This window comes from Megalopta genalis, chromosome 1 (genome assembly GCF_051020955.1).
Source record: "Megalopta genalis isolate 19385.01 chromosome 1, iyMegGena1_principal, whole genome shotgun sequence".
Taxonomy (NCBI): Eukaryota; Metazoa; Arthropoda; class Insecta; order Hymenoptera; family Halictidae; genus Megalopta; species Megalopta genalis.
The window spans coordinates 7,327,170-7,349,191 of NC_135013.1; the positions used below are offsets into that span (position 1 = coordinate 7,327,170).

Genomic DNA, 22,022 nt, shown 5'->3' on the forward strand with positions numbered 1-22,022 from the left:
TTCTTTTTTCCCCTCTTAATTGCGAATTCCGATAATGACGTTACAGGGCAACGAAGCACTTGGTCAATGACCAGAAGATGCATTAAGGTAAAAACTCTGAAGTTTTCTTTTATGTTGTATGATTTTAAATTCGGTCTGAATAAAGCAGTATGCTGTATATACAAAGTTTGAAGCGTGATTGAAGTATATAACGTTGATTATACCGTTGACGTGCCGACATGAAAGTCAACGAAATACCAAAATGCCGGTAGTATGAATTTTAGAACCTCAATCTTCTTATGAGATGTTGTTTTATGTTTTATTAAGAACTTCTGTCTATTCTTAACCCTTAACTGGTACAATGGGGTCATGAGTGACCTATATTTCTACTTCACTTTCTAATAAAAGTTTAATTTTCCATATTTTTATTAGTACTCACATGTTTCTATATAGAATTAAATTAACATGCTTTTGTGAAAATCATTATATCAATTAAGGATGAGTATATGGTTAGTTAAATGATAATCGAATTTGATATAAGTTTATTTTTATTGTTTTGCGTGTAGACATGGATAAACATAACCATAATAGTAAAAATGTATTTTAATGTTGTATAGTTACTTTTTATTTATACACCTGGTTTATGAAATTTTTCATCTAATGTTCCTTCTCCTAAAAGTTCACACTCCTCCACATTATATGGAAAGTCAGTTATTATCTCTAATATTTCAGTGGTCTGTCCAGGTTTTCTATATTTAGTGACATAGTTATGTATTATAAGCAATATTAATTTAATTTAACAACATTATCCATCGAGTTACTTTGGTTCGAAGAAAATTGTAAGGGTAAAGTATCTGCTACCACTGCGGTTGCTTAAAAATTTTCCTTGTTCTTTATCAACAGCGAAGTTAGCATTCTTATGTTTACCTTTCACTTTAAAATGAAAAGCAGCCTCTATATTATATTTAAATAAAGAAATATGTTATCATTGGAAAGAATTCATATAATAACTCATTGACTATAACTGTACTTGATAAATTTTCTAGAATCAATGTTAATTTTTTGGTTTCACTTATATAGACAGTACCAAAATCTAACATGTATGTTGATAATTTTAATGAAGGTATCGATATTTGTAAACATAATTCCACTTCCTGCAATTGTATAATTAAAATCATATGTATAAACTTATATTAATTGATTTAGTTTGTATTTGTTTGAAAATCATAAAAGAAAAATTCAATTTTCAAACCTGATTGGTGTTATCCGGGTATAGAATGTGCAATGGTTCCTTTAATGTTATTACTGAATTACGAAACTCTTGCACTTTGTCTGTGTGCAATATAGTATTAATTAATTCTTCATCCACATTGCAAGCAATTTCTATCTACAAAGACAGTATCATTTAAATCTTTAATAAACTTTAAAACAAACAATTTTAGTACCTGTGCACATCCATGTCCACTTATACTAACACCAGACAATGGTGTGGGTGGATTTGTAACAGAGTATACAGAAGTAGATTTGATATGAAATGGGTAATATGTTTCCATAACAACATTTGTTAGAGCATCCTGATTATTGTAGAAGAAGTATGTTTTGGTTATTCTGAAGTTAAATATGATAACATTAATGTATAATCACAGAATGTGTTTTTATATATATTTAAATTTTAAGCTAATTTGTACTCCAATTGTTTTGATCTTGATTGTATCACGTTATTGATGCAACACGTAAATGTTCTATCGGTCTTGGAAATATCGAAAATCAACCGTGGTTTAAAAGCAGTTGTAGCAACATCAAATTCTACAGGAGACAAGTATGGTCCATCCGATCTGTAATACTGATTATCTTGATATCTGAAAATTGATAATACGTTCAATATTCAAAATGCATAGAAAGTACTAAATGTATACAAACTTATCGATTGGAGCTATTCGTATCAAACCCAAAACCTTGCAGACAAATTCTCCTTCAAAATGACCATGCGACACACATTTATCTGGATAAATATTGATATCGATTGTATCATTGTGTTTTGGTATCATGAACATTTCTCTAGGTTCAACCTTAAGAAACATTACACAATAAATATTTTATATTTAAACAAATTGCAGCACAAATATTTTATCATCTCACAGTGCAAACATTATCATTAACTTCACCATAATAAGGCAATACTGAAATCCTAAATTCAACGTCTTCTTCGTAGTCTGCATCACTTCGCTCTGTATCTGACGTCGCGTTATCTTGACTACATAAGTATTTCAGAATTCTTTTGACTGCATTCATATGCAACTGTTCAACCTTTTCTGGAGTTTTATCACGCATTGTCTTAGTTGAGACAATCGAGGACTCTCTTCTAAGCAGGGATTATGTTTAAAATTATGAGTTGAAATAAAAACATTATACATTACAGAGTTTAGCCGTAATACTCACAGTTGATCACAGATGTCTTTTTCTTTATCAGAGATGTCTGAATTGTCTTTTAACAATCCTACAAGAGTGTCATTGATTATAGTAGGCTTGTAGAGTATACCATGAGTGCTTGGAACAACCGCATTTTTATCAATGGTCACACGTCTTTTCATAAATACTTCCCTGTGTCTCAACAATTTGCAGATTTTCAATTCCTTCGATAAATCATCAGTAAAAGGGGTGCAAATATCGTAAACGACATTGATAGGGGGGATCTTTTCAGTCGTAACCGGCTTTATCAAAAACACGTGCCAGTCGATTACTAAAGGTACACTGCTTGTATTTCTTATCAACACTCTCCTGGTGTGTAGACGGCTCCCGACTGGCTCTAATCCGTAACTGTAAACAATAAGGCTCCATAGAAACAGGAATTGTTCAAAATCTGTTCTCAGAAGCCAGGACTTTAAATTCGTTTGTTTACTAATCCTAAACGCTTCACTACAATTACGGATTAATTTCGCATCGATTCTAAATAAAAAAAGAAACTACGTACAGCTATTCTTGAAAATAAAGTGAGATCAACGTAGAACTGAAGTACTCAAATTGGATCAACTTAGGGCTGAGAAGCTATAATCGAATCAACATACGGAGACACTCGAATTGGATCAACTCTCGGTGTAGAGACATCGATTGTAACAAGTACAAACAAAGAGCCAGAGAACGGACTTTTAGAGTCCAAGAAAGGGAAATCTGTAAAACAAGGGTCCAAGATGGAAGACTGTAGGCTAGAAGATCCTAGAATCCAGAAATTTGGGAAATGTGATATCAGCTGCTTCGATTCTTGGATTCCTACTGCTTTGATCTTCGGATATCACTAAGTCTAGGTCTCCCACTGTTTTTATTTTTGGGTTCCTGGATCTAGGATTCTTTCTGCTTTGATCTTTGGATCCCTGGGTCCAGGATTTCTGTTGCAATAACCCTGAATCTCTAGGATCAGGATTCCTTCTGTTTTGATCTTTAAATTTTACGACTCCTCCTGCTTTGGTCTTTGAATATCTGTGTCCAGAACTCTTCCAAATCGAACCACTGAGTTCGTGATTTCTGAGTCTTGGCTCATTTTGATTTATCAACCAATTGGAGCGTCTCGGCATTGTGCTACGAAATCAGTATTTATCTTACTTGAGAACGGGTACCGCGGTTCGAGTGCTTCGCGTGATTGACAATGATATCGGCGGTTCCACAACTTCAATGTAGATCGCTAGTGTGTATCGGGGCAAACCGGTAATACTAATTTCTAATTCGTCGACGTATATGCCCCATGTGTCAGCTAAGACGTATATATCTACAGGAACGGCTACGAACGGATCAAGATCGGAACTTAAAGGATCTAAATAAATTACAACACCTGAATCCGGTTGCTTCACTCGGTTTAACATTTCCCCTAAAGATGAAACAAAATAACAGATGTCATTCATTAAGATCTTGATGCTTTCCCAAACTCTAAAGCCATCCCATATAACTAACAAGAATTATTATAATTAATAATGATATTATAATAATAATATTAATAATGATATAATAATAATGGTAATAATAATGATATTATAATAATAATATTAATAATGATATAATATTAATAATATTATTATAATTAATAATTGGTTTACCGATTGTGTTCCTAGTTTGCCCAAATGCTTGCTTGAACATGAAATTTACACGATTTTCTATTATCTGCTCCTCGCAACTACACTGAACGGGGTGAAAATTCTTCACGGAGACCGAAAAATCCGTCGGAATTGCAGTTTCATTTTTGATTATGAACGTCTTCTTTTGCACTAAAAATGATTTTCACATGAAATCTGTCACAGTGTTTCAGTGTGCGACTATTCACATACCCCTTTTAAGCGGTAAATTCAGAAATTCGATTACTACTGGTTGCGTCGGCGATGGCAAGATTGTTTCACTAAATGGTACCATGTCACAGCACGCCGTGATATCCTCTCCGTAACTCCCTTCTCCCGTCGAAAAATTATCCATCTATAATTATTTAATCGGACAATATTTTCTGGAGACTGATACAGAAAAATGTTACGGGACACGTTCTTTCTTATATTATAATTAATTATTACGAGAATGACCCACAATGCTTTATTTTTATTTATATGCCTTTAAAAAAAACTTCGATAAATTTAAGGAAATTATCATGATAAAAAGCTAAAAATCTTTGATTCTTATGGGATATTCTTTCACTGTTTCATGAGAGAACTAAATAGCATAATTGCAACTTCAAAAATAAGATGGATGGATATTTTTGTTTATTAAACAATAACGAATTTTTGTATATGTTTTTGCAAAACATAAAAGACTATAAAATTAATATAGCTTTCACTTAAATCAGTAAAAACCTATATTGATTTTTAAGGGATATTTTCACCCTTAACAAAATGTTGTATGATACTTCCATAACGTTTTCAAAAATTTCTATTTGCCTTCAATAAATTTTGAAACTTCTTTAGAGATTGAAATTTTCCTGTTATCGACGTTTCATTCTAAAATCGTTTACTTTAACGGTTTCTGAAGTACGCGTGCTCGGAAAATATTCCACCTCCAGTCCCGCCGCGTCCAGGTCAGTCGCCGAAGTATTCGCAGAAACATCTTTAAGAAAGTCTCCTTGATCCAGATTCATGTTCGTTAATTTCCGCTCCGCTCGGATCTTGTACTTGTCCAAGAGATTCTGCAAAATTGCTCGTTAACGATACGCTTTACGTACGACGTGCACCATTTACATATTTCCTTTCGACCCACCATGGCTCCTTTGGACTTCTCCTCCATACAAGAAGCCATGTATAAATTTTCCACGCGCCATTCGACTCGTGTGAAATTTGTTTTCCACTTGAAAACGTCCGAATCATTTTGGGGGAGATAAAATGTGACGCATAGCGGTTCGATGGCGCACTCGATCGTCAACATTATAATTTTTTGCGTGCCGTCGACGAAACAGGGTACACGTAAAAATTGTACGATTCCCTAAAAAATTCGAACGCGCGCGTTGCTAGATCATTATATTAATTACTTGATCTTTTTGAAGCGGACGAAATTAAAGAATATTGCTACACCGTCTAGATTATGCGATTCTATATGATTCAAAGTTTGGATTTACAAATGAAAATAATAAAATAATAATAATTAAGAATAATAATAATAATTATTTATGAAAATAATTCGTATGCAGTTCATTTCATTTGTTTCAATCACATATTCGTTCAATCGTTTAAACGTAAATGAATGATGATTTCCTGATCAGTCATTGTACGATTAAGATTCAACGAAGAAGTAAAATATTGCACCTCTTGCACTGGTACCACAGTTATTTTCACTTCTTCCGTGTCCTTAGCGGCCACTGTGCCATTTTGCGGGCATACGCAAAGTTTCAACTTGTCCACGTCAAGACCTTCCGCATCACCCCATGAAAACGTCATAGATTTATCGGAGAGATTCTTCACGGACAATAGATACGTTTGCTCGACGCCGATGTAGAGAGCCCTGTCGAACTTATTTTTATGAATAGTATACGCAGACTAATTATAGCGGATCCAAAACAAACGTCCACACACTTCGATTACAGGCGAGCTTTGCTTTTCACATGTTTACAAACATGAAATGAAGATTTTCGTAACTGCGAAAATATTCTTCTTCTAATTAACAGAAGTATGTCGAATGAATTAATTTAATGTTATTTATAATAATATTGTATTATATTGTAGTATTAACAATAATATACTAATATATAACATTAATAATTATATATATTATAATATATAATATATGTATATTATATTAATATATTTATTAATATAATTTTAATATACTTTTTATTATAATATATTTATATATAATATATATAACTATATAATATTAATAATATTGTTTAAAATATTATCATCGAAGTATGTACACGTTTTGTGAACCCGTATACTAAAGTCTTTGAAGTATCATAAACCTCGTCGGCCTGATTATCCCAACGCTGATTATGCGCTCCCATAGGTAGGGTTCAAACTGTTTTAAATCGAACATATCGTAATGAGAAAACATTTCTTCCATCGTCTGCAACAATTAGAACAATGTTAGAATGTTGCGGTTGGAAGTGGAGATCGTCGATCTACTCACTAATTTACACGGGCATAGATCACAGGTAATCCCTTCGGCTATTTCTTCGATATCTTCTTCGTCGCATCGACAATATTCATAGCTCGAAGTGGACACTGTAATACTGCTACTCATATCGCCAGATTTAGCAACACTTTAAGGAAATCAGGAGTGTAAACAATGATCTCGTAAATATACAGGGTGTCCAAAAGATGTCACGCAATCCGAAAATGGCGGGTTCCTCGGGTTATTTGAAGCAACTTTTTCCTTTACAAAAGTTTTCTCCGAGGCACCGTTAACGAGTTATTAACGAAAAACAGTGACCAATGAGAAGCGAGCTCGGCTGGCGCGAGGCGACCGAGCCAATAAGCGGAACTGGGCTTCGTGCACTGGTTGGCTGGACCGCCTCGCGTCAGCCGTACTCGATTCTTATTGGTCACAGTTTTTCGTTAATAACTCGTTAACGGTGCCTCGGAGAAAATTTTTGTAAAGGAAGAAGTTGCTTCAAATGATCCGAGGAACCCGTCATTTCCGGGACACCCTGTATAATCATCGTTTCATATTGTTCAAAGAACAATATTGAAACCAACGTTTTTATTTCGTCGTCGGTGGAATATTGCAGCCGGACTTCTACGGCAGCGACCCAGACATCTACGGACTGACGATATCGTTGACGATAATAGCTTGATAAATATTTAGCAAATATAGCGAACAAATCAATGGAGAATTTACGCTGGTAGCTTTGCGTCGTCTGTTAGTGCAGGTCTCGACGTGCAGCTGCAGTTCCGGCGAGATGGCTGCCAGCGGTATGTCCTCAACGATTAGCCTAAATACGATTGAAAACAACGACAATGCGGATCAAATTAGCAAGGAACATTATCAGAACTGAGCGCGTTAATGCGGTCGAGACAACAGAGGTTCGACAGCGAAAATAGCAGGGGTTGAAAACAGTTATGATATGGTACAAGAAGATGGCGGATTTTTGGGCATAATAAAAATTGTCTTTATCGAGTCCAAGAAGTATAAACTAAGTGGCGAGTTCTTTCTTCCTCCAATTACTTTAATGGATTGAAATAATGACATTTTTTAATTCCCCCACTACTTTAAATTGCAACTGTCCAACTTTGCCATAAATGCATCTAATCTACAGTGTAATTACAAGTAGACCCCGTACTTTATGCATTTGTGACAATAATGAGTCGATTAGAAGAATTTATGGACGCTGTTACATTTCTTTTTTTCAACTTGATACAATTATTAAAAGACGAAGGACATTTTTATCTAACTCGCGTTTCTCATAACTAACTTGGGCAATTTTTATTTTGCGTGAAAATCCACCGTTTATAAGTTACAAAATCTCGTCGATTTTTCATAATTATTTCAGTCAGAATCAACGTTTTTGTTTTAGTTTGAAACGATCATTTTCGAGACATTTTCAATCCCTGGTAAACAGCGTTCGTTTACAGAAGTTCTCGAAGACTTACTTCAGAACAGCGGAATAAAGTTTCGGCGGTAAGCCTTTGCATTCGACGGTGACATTGAAGTGATGCGCAGAGATAGGCGATAAAATCCCGCGTTCCGGGTCGACGCGAAGACGGTTCAGAGAAAGATGTTCGTAGTTCTTGCCATCCGTCTCGTTGTCGCGCGTCATTCGTTTCGTCCATCGGAAATACATGCTTATTTCGCTGAGGAATTGATCACGTGGGATTCGTTTAGCGTTCGAACGCCGAGAGTCTATGTGGCGTCCCGATCGTCGATATTCATTCCGAAGCGAACGAACGTCGAGGATCCCGGAATTAGAGACGTTTGGAACAGGCGTTACCTAACGTTGCTCACGCAAACCGTGCATTGCCCAATTTCATCCGGAACACTCGCGTTCACGTTTACGTAATAACGTGCATGTTTATCAGTGGCCACATTCGGCAGCCAGTCCTTTTCCAACTGCTGAAAGTTTAACGGTTGTTTCTGTCGGTAGCCACCTCGTAGTCGGAAGTCGAATTATGTAAAGCTTTCTATGGTGTTACCATTGGAACTATACCAAACCAGTCAAAATGTCTAATTACGGCCTATTTTTACGGTTACCGAAATTATACAAATTCCAAACGTTTTCGATCCGTGCGTATGTCATAATTAACAATTAGATCAAATACTGAACTGATCAACGTTGAAAGAATTTGAAGACACCGTCGCATCACATTCTGCTTGATAAAGTAATTAAACGGAGAAAGAAATGTACCTCGCAATTAATGCAGACAATATTTACGTTGCATAAAAATCAATGTCGCACGAAGTTCGAGCAAAGCCAATGTTGTCATTGTTCTAAAACAATGTATTAGGTTGGGGAATAAGTTCGTAGCGTTTTTATATTTTCTTTTATTTTACGACTTTTTTGCTGTTCGACAAAGTGTATAATATTCGTTCGATAGAGCTCTTTCTGCTCTACAAAACTGTGCTAATCGTCTTTTCGAGTAATTTAATTTTTTAATTACTTTCGAGACTTAGAAATGGAATATCCATAAGTTATATATTATTATTATTACTATATATTATTATTATTATTATTATATATTATTATTATTATTATATATTATTATTATTACTATATATTATTATTATTATTATATATATTATATATATTATTATATATAACCATAAAAAGCAACATTTTCGACACCTTCTCTTCTTCACTTTTCATCGAGGCCAAAAAGCTGCCGAAGCAGCCAGGGACATTTGCAACGTATACGGAGAAGGTGTCATAGGCGGAGTCTACAGCACGGAAATGGTTTGCGAAGTTCAATAATGACGATTTTGACGTCGACGACACGCCCCGGGGCCGAAGACCTTCCGAATTCGACGAAGAGCATCTCAAAGCACTTTTGAAGGACGGTCACCGAACAAGCCGTGAATTGGCCGAAAAAATGAACTGCGATCATAAAACGATTCTCAATCGTCTTCATTCAATGGGACTTGCCGAAAAATTGGGAGCCTGGCTGCCTCACGAGCTTAACGAAAACAACAAAGAAAATCGCCTTCAAATAAAAACGCTACGAACTTATTCCCCAACACAATAATTAAACGAAGATTTATCTCGCAATTAATGCAGACAATATTTACGTTGCATAAAAATCAAAATCGCACGAAGTTTCAGCAAATCCAATATTGTCATTGTTCTAAAACAATGTACATATTAGTCGCGTTCAGAGCGTGGTAGTCCCTGCGTTGAACGTAAATATTCGAAGTATACATGGTACTCCGAGCAGATGCACGAGATATAATAATAATGCAACAAAAAGATCGCCGGTGATTCATCAATTCTGTCCCCCGTTTTGTACGTTCGTAATGTCGCATTGTGCGAAACTCTTTGAACGTAAAGAGTTCGTAGGGACTGAAACGCGACAATTAGATAGGCGGCCGTCTAAATGCCACTTTACGGCATTCAGAGTTCATTGATTCTGTACGACATTCCATTGGTCGCGGCCACGTTTTCGAATACCTATAGCGAAGATAATAACAGACGTTGTATACGCATGTATCTCGTGGCCGGAATTTTCAGTTAGGACACCGAGGAATAAGAATAACAAAAACACGTTCTTCGTAATCGGACACCGGCAGAGACTACGATTTAGAAAGTGTAGAACCACGTTCTCGCCTAACTGGCAACGTGTGTTTACGTTCCCGCAGCGATCGAGAGACAAACGCGACCCTATGTTTTTTCATACTCGAGTTCATATCCGCTTGCAGTTTCGGCAGATCCTTCGTCTCTGCGTTACAGTTTCGTTTATATTAGTGCAATAATCAAAAGTCGAGCGAGAACAATTGCAATGTAAATTAATGGAAAATAAAGTTGGCGATAGCGAGGCAACGCGGAAGATTTTTCGGAACATAGCGAGATTTGGGAATACGTGGCACAAAATAAGGAACAGCTTCCGATAAATTCCAACAGGTGACCTACTTACTTTGCGAACGCGACGGGAACGCAACCTACGGCCATGTAAACAGAGCGCTATTTCGTAACGATGACGTAGATACATTACTAAGCTGGATGAAATTCGGCTCGTACGACAGACCATCCCCGATGATTTCCAGTGCCAGCATGGTGCAAGTATCGCTGAGTATGTACAGCTTGTCGACCTGGCAAAAGTAGATAGGACGAGAGGGTTTGGCTGATGTATAAAGACCGTTTTATCGTTTTACGTGAATCCCGCAACTGTCCGGCGTGAACTGCATGCGGAACGTTATCTCGTCCTGCGGCTTCAGCTTGAAGTACACGGGCCAGAACGAGAACGGCGGTATCTTCAGCACATTTTCCTCGGTGACATCCTTGAGGGGGGAAACATTGTGCGAACGGAGGAATTCGAATTATTATTATCGATAAAATTATTGATATGGTTAAGACGTCGCCGAGACGAATCGAAGGGCCGAACTGGCTGCACGTTGTATCAATTTGGAAATGCATTCAATTACCAAATTTCTATACAGGGTGTCCCAAAAATGTCTCGCAATTCGAAAGTGGCGGGTTCCTCAGGTCATTCGAAGCAACTTTTTCCTTTACAAAAATGTTCTCCGAGGCACCGTTAACGAGTTATTAACGAAAAACAGGGACCAATGAGAGGCGAGATCATTTGGCGCGAGGCGACCGAGCCAATGAGTGGAACTGGCTTCGTTTGCTCGGCCGCCGCGCGCCAACCGCGCTTGCCTCTCATTGGTCAGTGTTTTTCGTTAATAACTCGTGACGGATGCCTCGGAGAAAATTTTTGTAAAGGAAAAAGTTACTTCGTATGACCTCAGGAATCCCTCATTTCCCGGAAGTAGCATAATTTTGGAACACCCTGTATACTATGTACATGATATAATCTTACTTCTATGTACATGGAACTCCAATCGATCTCGCTTATCACGAAGAATCGTCCTTCTCCCCCTATATTCTTGAATTTCATCGGCACACTAACTTCCTCCCCCACAAAGCTTCTCTCGCAATCGAATAATTCGATTTTCGTTCTCTTGAAATCCACGTCGTTACTGTCGCTGGACGTGCTGGTATTTGTACATGTTGACTGTAAAGAACGGTATTTGTTAATAATAATAGAGCAAATTATCGTTGCTACTTTGAAACGGCACATAGATGTACTTCCGGGTTGTTCGAGTAGGCCGACCCTAGTTCCGGATGAGAAGTGATCGAGCACCTTCGGATGCTTCTCACGTTGACGCCCTGCTCGCGTGGACGGTCTTGCACTGTGGAACAAAATCTTCTCGATGCTAGATGTTCATTGATAAATCGGAGATGCTGCTTATTCAATTATATAGAAATATTCTTTCTTTCTACTTTGATACCTCGATTTACAAAATGTTTTTCTATGACAAATGGGAAGGAAATGGAGGGGTTCCTGAGGTCAATTGAAGCAACTTTTTCCTTTGCGAAAATTTTCTCCGACGCTTCGTTTACGAGTTATTAACGAAAAACACTGACCAATAAGAGGCGAGCTCGGGTGGCGCGCGGCGGCCCAGTCAACGAGTGCACGCAGCCCAGTTCCGCTCATTGGCTCGGCCGTCACGCGTCAAATGATCTCGCCTCTGATTGGTCACTGTTTTTCGTTAATAACTCGTAAACGAAGCCGCGGATTGCATTTTCGCTAAGGAAAAAGTTGCTTCAAATAACCTCAGGAATCCCCTACTTTCGGATTGCGAGACATTTTTGGGACACCCTGTATATTAAATACTGCATTTTTCTATCTATCAGACGCCATTGCTGGGTTGTTTAACAAACATTAGACCGCGGATCTTTATGCAAATTGAAGGAAGGAAAATTCCCTTCGTCGAATGAAAATTACCCGTTGTAAAAAGAAAATAAAAACACATGTCATAAATGCACGCAAGTTCGCAGCCTAATTATCAGCCTTTGCACGAGTCTACCTAACAGAACCGGAGGATCCTTAAACGCGTGGAGCCTGATGATCACTGGTTTTCCGTCTTGCACATTCACCACGAGAAGTTCTTCCGGTTCATCGGTAACGTTGCAGTAAAACGAAACGATGAATTTCATCTCCATACCAGGCGGAATGATAGAGCTGTTGTCCGTTATGGGCTTTACCACAACGTGGAAATAGGAGCGAAACGGCCAACTTTGTATTCTAAATTTCGCCGGTGACGTCGTAATGTTTTGTAATCTGATCGTTTTCTAAGACACACCGTGGCACGTTGGTTACGTAAAGTCGAATCGCATCACTATTTAACAATTTGTAGTCGAAAACGTACCTTGTAGAGCTTGTTCAGTTTGAAGTTACGAAACTGCACGTAATTCGAGTCCGCAACCAGTATTGCTTTCAGATTTTCCAGTCTCATTATACTTCTTTTCGACGAGGCGCCTCGATACGGCTGTGACTTCAACAATGGTCTGATTTTTATACAAATGGATAATTAGTGCGACGTGTTAGCGATCCAGTATTTTATTTTACATCGACTTGCATGCAATCGTAACTGTATCCACGGTTTATTGAATTATTAAGTTTAGTTATTTAAGACATTCGACATTACGAATTTGAAAAATATTTTCTACTAATTGGAATATATAATTATTATATATATATATATATATATATATATATATATATAAAATTATATATTCCAATTATATTCCAATATTATTATATATATAATTGGAATATAATTTTTTTGGAATAGTGTTATATATATATAGTTTTGGATTAATACTTGTCGACGCGGACTCTCGGATAGCATGTCATTTCTGACAACAGAGATTGCAAATCCTTTTGTTGTTTATAAGTTACGTTGAATAATTGTAATTTCTTGTATTCTTCCCAAACTTTCAATTTCGGCGGCTCCAACATCGAATCACTGCGATCTACGAATAATAATATTCGCGTATTCCACTGTGTTTATACTATTTATTTATTTATTTTTAGTAATATCCGTACTTAATTGTGTTTCATATTCTTCACCGTCGTCATCGATCCGCCTAGTTTCTGCCTTAACGCCGCCCGCATAGTCTTTCAACAGTTTTATGTCACCTGGACATGCATTTTGTAATTGACGTCTGTAAGTCTATAAAATATGCAATTATTCCTTCGATGTTACATCGTTTTAAACTTCGTTTTGAATTAGGCACAATAAAGATATCGCATCGATACCGACACAGAATGTGAAAGAAGACTTTTTTTCGAATATTATATCTCGTCGACCAGCGTTGATCGTGGTATATGACATTTTCCAATTGTATAATTTAGGATTTTGCGACTCTTTTCGAACATTTTCAGTATCCATTTTCTGGAACCCGTCTCGAGGCCTTTATACAACTAATTCGTCAAGTGCAAGTAACGTTAGTTTTGACAAGCGTTCATTACAGATTGACAAAAGAATGCGTTATTATTTAATTCGCCAATCAAACGATGCGAGGAATTGCGTGTACAACAAAGGAAAAAAGCTTACGTCGCAAACATGTAAAAAAAAGATAGGATTCTTTAAATTTTATTTTCTAATCTTTCGATATGTTTAATATAATTACGTTTGAACAAATAAATTTTTAAAAAATCAGCAAATAAAATTTCAAGAATTCTAAACGTGTAGTCACACGTATGCATTTGAAATGTCATACGGTCGAAAAGCTGACAAGGAGACAATTTTAAAAAAAAGGAACGTTTACATTAGTTTTAAGATTATGATTTATTTGGAAACAATTTTTTTTATATAAAGGTTTAGAGAATGAAGTTCTATGTACAAAAGGGTTACGTTAGTAAAATACTAGGATTTTATATTCCTGGCCGTACACCGTGCAAAATAGTTTCCTCTTACACTGAGAGACATGTATGTATAATGGATTTTTGTCACGTGCAATTTTTTCTCCTTTTTCCATTTATTGCGAGCTCTTACGGGCTCTCTATACTTAATCGCTTGAATCTAGTTTAACCCTATGTACGCTGACAAAACATGCTGCTCTCTTGTTCAACGTCGCGATCACATAAGGTACACTTATTACATTTACCATAATCCGCAATTCGTAAATACAAAGAACTCTTAATTCGTAACTGTTGTGTTGTTGCATTATTATGTTTTCGTGTTTTCTTTTTTTTTATCATTCAATCTCTCTATGTATAATTCTTTTGTAACACGCATATAGACATCATATGTATGATTTTTTTCACGTATACAAGATTACAGATTACGCTTTGTACAGTCTAACGAAAGATCATTTGTTCTCTCAGGACATCGGATCGAAATTGGACGCTTCAATCTTGTTCTCTTTCAACTACGTGTTTTCATAACGATTTCCCATCGTTTACAGGTTCGACTAACGTATGGAAAAAAATAATAATAATAATAAAAAGAAATTAATACTATGTTCGCATGATTGATAAGAGCATACGGCGCAGAAGCATTAGTCTTACTTATTATATTTGCTTTCATTTTAAATCGGTGTATCTTTAAGCTGAAAAGGAATGGGCTCAATAACGAGACGCGTGTCATGTTCCATTAAACAACACTGTATTTTCGTCTCTCTTCTTTCTTTTCGTTTCTTAAAGCCTGCATAGATTTAGAAATGATGTGATCTTTGATAAGAGTGCACTTATTTAATCTATACGTAAGCATACATAGTCCATGAAAACGCAAAACAAGATTTTTTGCGCTCGCGAGGAAGATGATTTACAGTGTGAATTTCTAAAATTCATCCGTAGACATCATCTTTTGACCTGTTACAAAAATTTAATTTAGAATCGATCGTCCATTGAGAATATTCAACACAGAGTCAAACTAGGTTCAAGCTTCCCGTGAAACTTTTCTTCTCATTTTTTTTTTTTTAATTAATCAATTACATATTATATTTACATCTGATAGCTTTTTTTTTTCAAACGCCAATTGATGTCGGTAACTACCATAGCTTGTCTGGCGAGTCCTCTATGTTGCGATGACGATAAGCTTGGACGTTGTATGCAGGGAATAAAGGTCTTTATTAAAAGCCTATTATTGTTTAGAAAATATAAAACCCCAGATTATACTTCACTATCCTACAAATACAATGCTTACTTCAAACTTGTGTATGTAATGGTGTCGGTTTGTAATGTGATATTATTCCATCCGCTTCAATCTTAGGCGAAAACCTGCGATCCCCCTCGTATATGTTTTTTTTCTTTTTTTTTATAAATTAAACGATAAAAAGTAAAATTCCAGCGGGTTCATTTTACACTGAGACATGAATTTCTAAAAGAATCGTTCCATTCATCGTAATCTAATTCTAGATTTCTCCTGGTATCTTTTTTACACAATGCACCAGCTATGTTTTATAATTCACATTTTGCATTCGTTTATTCTTTTTCAGCTGGAAAATGTCAATATATGATTTTATCCATTGCAATTGTACGAAGTGAACGTTCTTACATATATACAACCCACGATCACCCTTAAGCGTACAACTTCCATGTAGATTGTTATAGTTCGATGCACGATCGCTTATTACAATCCATTTGTGTCAGTTACTTTCGTGAGTTCTCTTCACTTGCCCAGTCCTAGTGCTGCATACTGTTCCTCCGTCACTTCTGTCATCATCAGGTTGCCATCCGGTAAGAGTAAAACTACTCTTCTGGTACCTCCTGATTTTCGACACAGAAAAATATATTGGCATGAATTTTCCAATAAAAGAAGAAATTGCATTCCGTGCGCAAGGTACGTCGAACATTTAAATACATTATTTCTTTGCACAGAAAAGACTCTACAATGCACAATATTCCTTATTATACGGTTTTGTTTCATACTTCAAGAAAAGAAATACGTCAAAGAAAAATTCAGATGTTCTGTTCAGATTCTATATAATTTCATTATACATTACCTGGTGTTGGTTCTTCTGCTTGTACAACTTGAGCTACAACTTGTCCATGACCATCGCCATCTTCCTGGCCCTCGGCCACGTCAGTCGTATTCGAATTATCCATGATAGACATCACCATTGGATTTTCAGCGGGTTCCGACGCACCTTCCTTCACATAGAATTGAGATGCCAAGTTCACCTGATCGGGTATTAGCTGCGCGACAGCTTCGGCGACTGCATGATCCAATGTCAGCACCGAGCCACCGTCTCCTTGCTGTTCCGTGGTAACGTAGACGCATTGTTGTTCGCCGTCGGCTTCACGCGTGACCAATAATGTTTGACCGTCGTCAGCTTGTCCGGTCACTTGATAAACGACACCATCCTCGCCTGTTATCGTTACTAAATTCGACGTGTCCTCTGGAGTTACCTTCCTCTCCTCTGGTAGCTTCTCTTCGGATTTGGTCACGTCAGCGGACGTGATGGCAATCGTGCTGGTAGAAGTGACCGTGGCTGTTGAGAGTGCAGCTGCGATAGAAGCCTCAGGAGTTGGTGTTGTTTCGGTTAATGGTGTAGACGTAGTTGTTGTCGGTACTGCCACAGCTGGAGCAGTGTCGTCCAAGCAGGGAAGATCCGGAGCAGGTACGGACACGTTAGACAAGTTGATTTGTGCAGGTTCGCTTGTCTGAACGATAGTGCCTGTTGTTCCACCGGGACTCATTTCGACTCTCATTATGCCACTGCCATCTGTAAGGGACTCGAGGGAAGGTAGGACCAACTCTGTAGTGGTGGTTGTAGCAGGGACACCGATGCTATCCGATGTAGTGGTGGTGGGTGTTTTGACAGTGGACAACGGTGTCGTAGGCACAGGCTCCGGTTCCGGCTCGGCTTGCTGTTCAACGGGCTCGCCATCTGGCCCAATGATACGTCCCGTTAATGGACAAAGAGTAAATGGTCGAGGTGGACTGTCCGGTTCTGTGGTGGTTATGGTATCTGTCTCCGGCGGCGGTAGCTCTGGTTCACCCTCGCTGCTACTTTCTTCGGAGCCGACCTCGTGGAATTCCATGTGAAGACCATCGCCCTCGGCCAATTTACTCTCTTTCGGTTTGTTTCCTGGCGTTGTGGCTGATGGCGACTCCGGCAACTTTCCTCTACCTCGTCCAACGCTAACACGAGCCCCTGCCAGGAGACCTCGGCCACCTGATTTAATACCCGCTGCTTCTTGAGCTTTTCTTTTAGCCATTAATAACTTTTGTTGTGGAGATAATAATGACTGTGGCTTACCGATCGGTGTTTTCGGTGATTGTTTCACTTGTTGCACTGGACTAGTTCCAGACTTTACCACTTGCTTCGACTGTTGACTAAGCACCGTGAACTTCGGTCTAATCTGCGTTACGTTTCCAGGGCTCACCGAATTACTTTGCGTGGTCACGGTTGTCGTTCGTTTCTGTAGCACCTGACGCGTTTGCTGCGATTGAATCTGTCTCGGGGCTGGTGCCCTGACAGGCGTGCGAATCGTGGATCCGATTCCGAGTACACTAGTCGGCGTCGTCGCGCGAAGCGGAGGTCTTGGTAACAGTGGTCGACCGTCTGCAGTGCGTTGGCCGGTAACAGGTCCGGGTCGCACTCCTGTACTTATTCTTGGCTGCAAAGCGATAGGAGTCGGCACTGCTGTCACGACATGTATCTGCGTCGGTAACTGTGTCGGATCCGGTTTCGGCTGGATCTTTATGGGTTCGGTTTTCTGTGTGCCTCCTGGTTTTGCTGCAACCGCCTTGGTAACTACTTTCATCTGAGTTACTACTTGATTTCCATCGATTTTGGACACCACTTTGACCGGCGTGACAGAATTCGATGGGGAGGCCGATATTACTTGCTTTCTTACCACATTAGTATTATCTCGATTTTGAACCATCAAGACACCTTGCGTAGTTGGCGAACCTTTCACAGCCAACTTTCCGCTAGGAGACGAGTCCAACTTGATGATGCCATCCTTCCGTGACATCACGTACACGCCAGACGTTAAGTTCGGCATTTGCTTAGGGTCTACTTTAACGACTCCCTTAGCATTAGCAACCAGAACGGGCGGTTGGGTTGATTTTGCTCCTTCCGGGGACTGCAATCCCAACGAAGTCGCAAGATCTGTCGATGAACTGCTCGGCCGGTTTGATCCATTCGATTGAGCATTGGCACGGTTAAACGCGCGTTGTATAACGTCACTACGGCCCAACAATCTGTCATCGTCAGATTCCCCAGTCCAATCGTCATCACTACCCGTATCACCTTTCGCTCGTTTCGCAGCACTGCTACCTCCGTCTTCCGAATCGCTATCGGAATAGTCCATTCTTCTCTTACCCAACACTAAAAGATCAACAAATCTTAGTTACTTATCCTATTCAATGTGCATTTACTAAAAAATACATAATGTTTTGTAGTCTATTTATTATCGAGAGGTACGTACAATCATTGTCTTCGTCTTTCATAGAACCACACCATTGTTTCACTTGATCCATTGCTTTTGATTTACTTGAACGCATTGGTCTCCTAAATATGTAATGTACTCAATTATTATTTAATTATTCCGAAATTTATGATATTTTTTGACGAGTGAGAGATAAAAAATCGTTGCCTTACCCTACTTGAGCTGCAGTACTTGGTCCAGGTTTAGCATCCGTTTTTATTACTGTTTTCTGAATAGGATGTGCAGCTCGCGCAGCTGCTTTTGCATTAGCTTGCTGTTGTGCTGCCTTTAACTCTTTCTGTTTTGCAAGATTTCTTTCAAATTCTTCTAATAAATGTTTACATGTTGCTACATGCTCCGCTGGCTCCCATGTATTGTGATCACTACAAATATTACACGTGTTTATTTACCCGAATGTATATGTAGCTTTTCGCAAAACTTACTGTCCATATCCTTCCCATTTTAGTAAATATTCCGAGCACCTCTTTTTCGGATTGAATCGTTTAGCTAGGATCTTTTCTACCGTATATTCTTCATCGGTTGTGACATCTTCTTCACCAGCCTTAGTAGACTTGCCCTATATAAACGAATGAATTGCTTTTATAATGAATATGAAAAATGAGAATTAGCTGAGTGATTAAATGTAGTAAGCTAACTTTAGGTTTTATAGATGGTTTCAACTTCGGTTTTTCCTTCTTTTCTCCTTCAGCATCCAAGAATTCTTTTTGATTCTTTGCTTCTGGACCTTTAACATCCTTCTTATCCGCGTCTTCCGGTTGCCCGTTTCTAATAACTTTGCGAACGACCACAGGTTTCCCTACAAAAGCACAAATTAAGTTCCAGCATTCTTTCTTTGTGAAAAATCGTTCGTTTTCTATAGTCTTAGATTCTAGTATATAATCAACCTTCTGCATTGGCTGTTTGATTTTGTCTTGGTACATCTTGCATTTTTGCATTACTAATTTTTGTGAAAGTTTGAATGGTCTTTCCAGCTGCAATCCAGGAATCCCGAATGTGCGTATCCATTTTGCACCATTTTTGATAGAGTTTCCATGAGTTTGTAGAATCTCTATCTGAACCTTCTTGCTGAATTTGTGAATCTTTCCATAGTAGAAAAGCCCAAACTTGTGCTTTCTGTTCATTCTACAAGAATTCATGATACAATTAAATGGCATTGTTGCATCTGTATTGTTTCTTCTACTAACATATACTAACTAACTACTACAACAGATTCTTGATACTAACATTACTATTTTCACGGAAGTGAGATACTTGAGTACAAGCGCCATCTTTTGTACGATGCTTTTGAAACTCTTCAATAAAGTGAAAAACTGAATGACACTGGCCACATACAAGAACATCTAGTCTTCCCATTTCTTCTTGCGCAGCTGATAACATAACAAAGTTATATTCAAAATAATAAATATAACTTGCATGAATTTCTTCCTGTATTTACATTCATTGACAAAGATCGGTACGTCAGGTTCCTCATTTTTATGTACCAATGATCTACCGACTTGCTAATTCTAGAATTCCCTATGAAACTGTACAAAAGGATGTATTTATACAAGTTTCAAAATTTAACAATATATTCTTTAATAATTACTTTTTTATTGTGCCAAAGGTTGTTATTACTGCAAAAATTTCTGTGTCTTTTAAGACAGATACAGGATACATAAAAATATTTATAAAAATACAAAAATAATTTATTGTAGCAATCTTGTGCATAAGAAAGTAGTAAATATTACCTTTAATAGCAGTAGGATTACTACTGATGGCTGAAGGGCCATCGCCTCCCTCCATTTTGTTCAGTACGATATTTGAATCTCTATCCACAATGTTCGTTCTAAAAATTAAATGTACTTTTTAATTCAATGTAAAGAAAGCTTGCATATATTACATAATGAACCAAATTAACATTGTGTCACCATGGCTTAATTATTTAATAATTAAACACATACAATGGCATAAAATTAAAATTCACTGTTAATTTTCTACCAATTGTAGCATATTACAGGTTCTTATAACAAAGAAATTTCAGATTTTCATTGTGGGAACAATGTAATGGATTGTATTGTAATTCATGGGTGATACACAAAAATCAAACAAGAAGAAATAATTACAAATAACAAGTTCTATTGTTTAACTCTCCCTATAAAATACAAAACATCTATAAATCAATATTAATAACTTAAATAGTACATCAGTGAATCCGGTTAGTATTGTTTTCATGAAAGTTTTATGGATGGCTAAAATAAAAAAAAAATTTGTTTATACCAATAAGCAGTATAATGACCCATTAATATTGTTATGCCGTAACACAAGCGAACAAAGTCAAAATTAGATAAATCGGAATTCAAAGTTTCGCGGGTCTCGGAAAAATTTACACGCAACATGCCGGTGGAAATCGAACTGCGAACATTTTTTAATAAGACACCACTGACGTTGTTACGGCGATACGGAGGTTCACTGCACTCACACACACCGTTACCAATGGTAATTTTACAAAGCGTTTGCGATCCTACAAGCTATGACGAACCTTACGCGTGGCTACTTTTTATTTAAACTAAACAAATTCCCGCATAAATGGTAAGACATCCGAGCACAGCATGGAGTCATTGTAAACGCGGCCAGTGGCGTAAGTTACCAACGAATAAAACTCACAGATAATTCGATCTTGAAATAGTAGCCGGCTCACCCGTGAAAGACCGTTACCGATACAACGTGACTATTCTAACTGTAGACAACACGGCCGTTTAGAATCGAAAGAAACATTTAGAAACGATGCCATTGCCGCCGTCGCCGTGGTCGCCGCCGCAGACTCGTCCTCCGTCTATCATGAGCAAGCCGATGCTCGTCAAGATGGCTCTCGTCACGAAAACTCTCCCCGACTATTCACTTCCTGTCCACCCATGAATATTTTTCGAACACACCTGTTCGATACTGATTTCAATGGAACCAACAATAAAACCAATGATATTCACTTACGTCTGGTATACCGTGGAAAAATCAGACTTTCTTGTTCTCGAAAATTGCCGTCGCCGCACGAGATGGGATGAAAACAGTGATCGCGTCTGACGACGGTGGCGCCGTGGCGCCTGCTCGCCGCGGGAACAGCTTACCTTTTGGCGGGAAAATATTACTCTACAATTCACCTTCCCTTCTTTTTTCCGACGACACATTTTCTAGAGAGTTCTTTTTTGCAGC

The 22,022-nt window shown here is 37.9% G+C and overlaps 3 protein-coding genes across 8 annotated transcripts; all 3 read right to left on the reverse strand.

The window, feature by feature from the left end:
• Nucleotides 1–509: 509 nt before the first annotated feature.
• On the reverse strand, nt 510–9,080 carry LOC117228620 (uncharacterized). Of its 3 annotated transcripts, none has more exons than XM_076520076.1 (18): nt 8,028–9,080; nt 7,276–7,369; nt 7,134–7,201; nt 6,565–6,697; nt 6,398–6,501; nt 5,745–5,940; nt 5,203–5,424; nt 5,003–5,131; nt 4,293–4,434; nt 4,065–4,232; nt 3,577–3,838; nt 2,419–2,796; nt 2,119–2,341; nt 1,900–2,048; nt 1,668–1,838; nt 1,425–1,587; nt 1,232–1,366; nt 510–1,133 (listed from the first exon to the last, which is right to left on the reverse strand). In XM_076520076.1, the coding sequence occupies exons 1-18, from the start codon at nt 8,216–8,218 to the stop codon at nt 945–947; spliced, it is 3,117 nt and encodes a 1,038-aa protein (XP_076376191.1). In that variant the 5' UTR covers nt 8,219–9,080; the 3' UTR covers nt 510–944. The 3 variants fall into 3 exon arrangements, with proteins under 3 accessions (XP_076376191.1, XP_076376184.1, XP_033340352.2); XM_076520069.1 differs by having other exon boundaries at nt 1,455–1,587; nt 4,961–5,131; XM_033484461.2 differs by having other exon boundaries at nt 4,961–5,131.
• A 1,432-nt stretch (nt 9,081–10,512) lies between these two features.
• Nucleotides 10,513–13,821, reverse strand: LOC117228580 (uncharacterized). The gene is given in 8 exon segments (XM_076528573.1): nt 10,513–10,863; nt 11,403–11,641; nt 11,644–11,775; nt 12,454–12,718; nt 12,796–12,934; nt 13,252–13,402; nt 13,476–13,568; nt 13,689–13,821. Coding segments are annotated over 8 exon segments (1,290 nt in total). The 3' UTR covers nt 10,513–10,725.
• A 380-nt stretch (nt 13,822–14,201) lies between these two features.
• On the reverse strand, nt 14,202–21,997 carry Chro (chromodomain-containing protein chromator). 4 transcript variants are annotated; one of them, XM_033484537.2, is made up of 11 exons: nt 21,804–21,997; nt 20,564–20,661; nt 20,061–20,203; nt 19,721–19,958; nt 19,472–19,632; nt 19,259–19,392; nt 18,989–19,198; nt 18,816–18,898; nt 17,639–18,715; nt 16,379–17,554; nt 14,202–16,142 (listed from the first exon to the last, which is right to left on the reverse strand). In XM_033484537.2, the coding sequence occupies exons 1-11, from the start codon at nt 21,995–21,997 to the stop codon at nt 16,045–16,047; spliced, it is 3,612 nt and encodes a 1,203-aa protein (XP_033340428.2). In that variant the 3' UTR covers nt 14,202–16,044. The 4 variants fall into 4 exon arrangements, with proteins under 4 accessions (XP_033340428.2, XP_033340427.2, XP_033340430.2 ...); XM_033484536.2 differs by having other exon boundaries at nt 16,379–18,715; XM_033484539.2 differs by lacking the exon at nt 21,804–21,997 and adding an exon at nt 21,514–21,773 and having other exon boundaries at nt 16,379–18,715.
• Nucleotides 21,998–22,022: the final 25 nt, after the last annotated feature.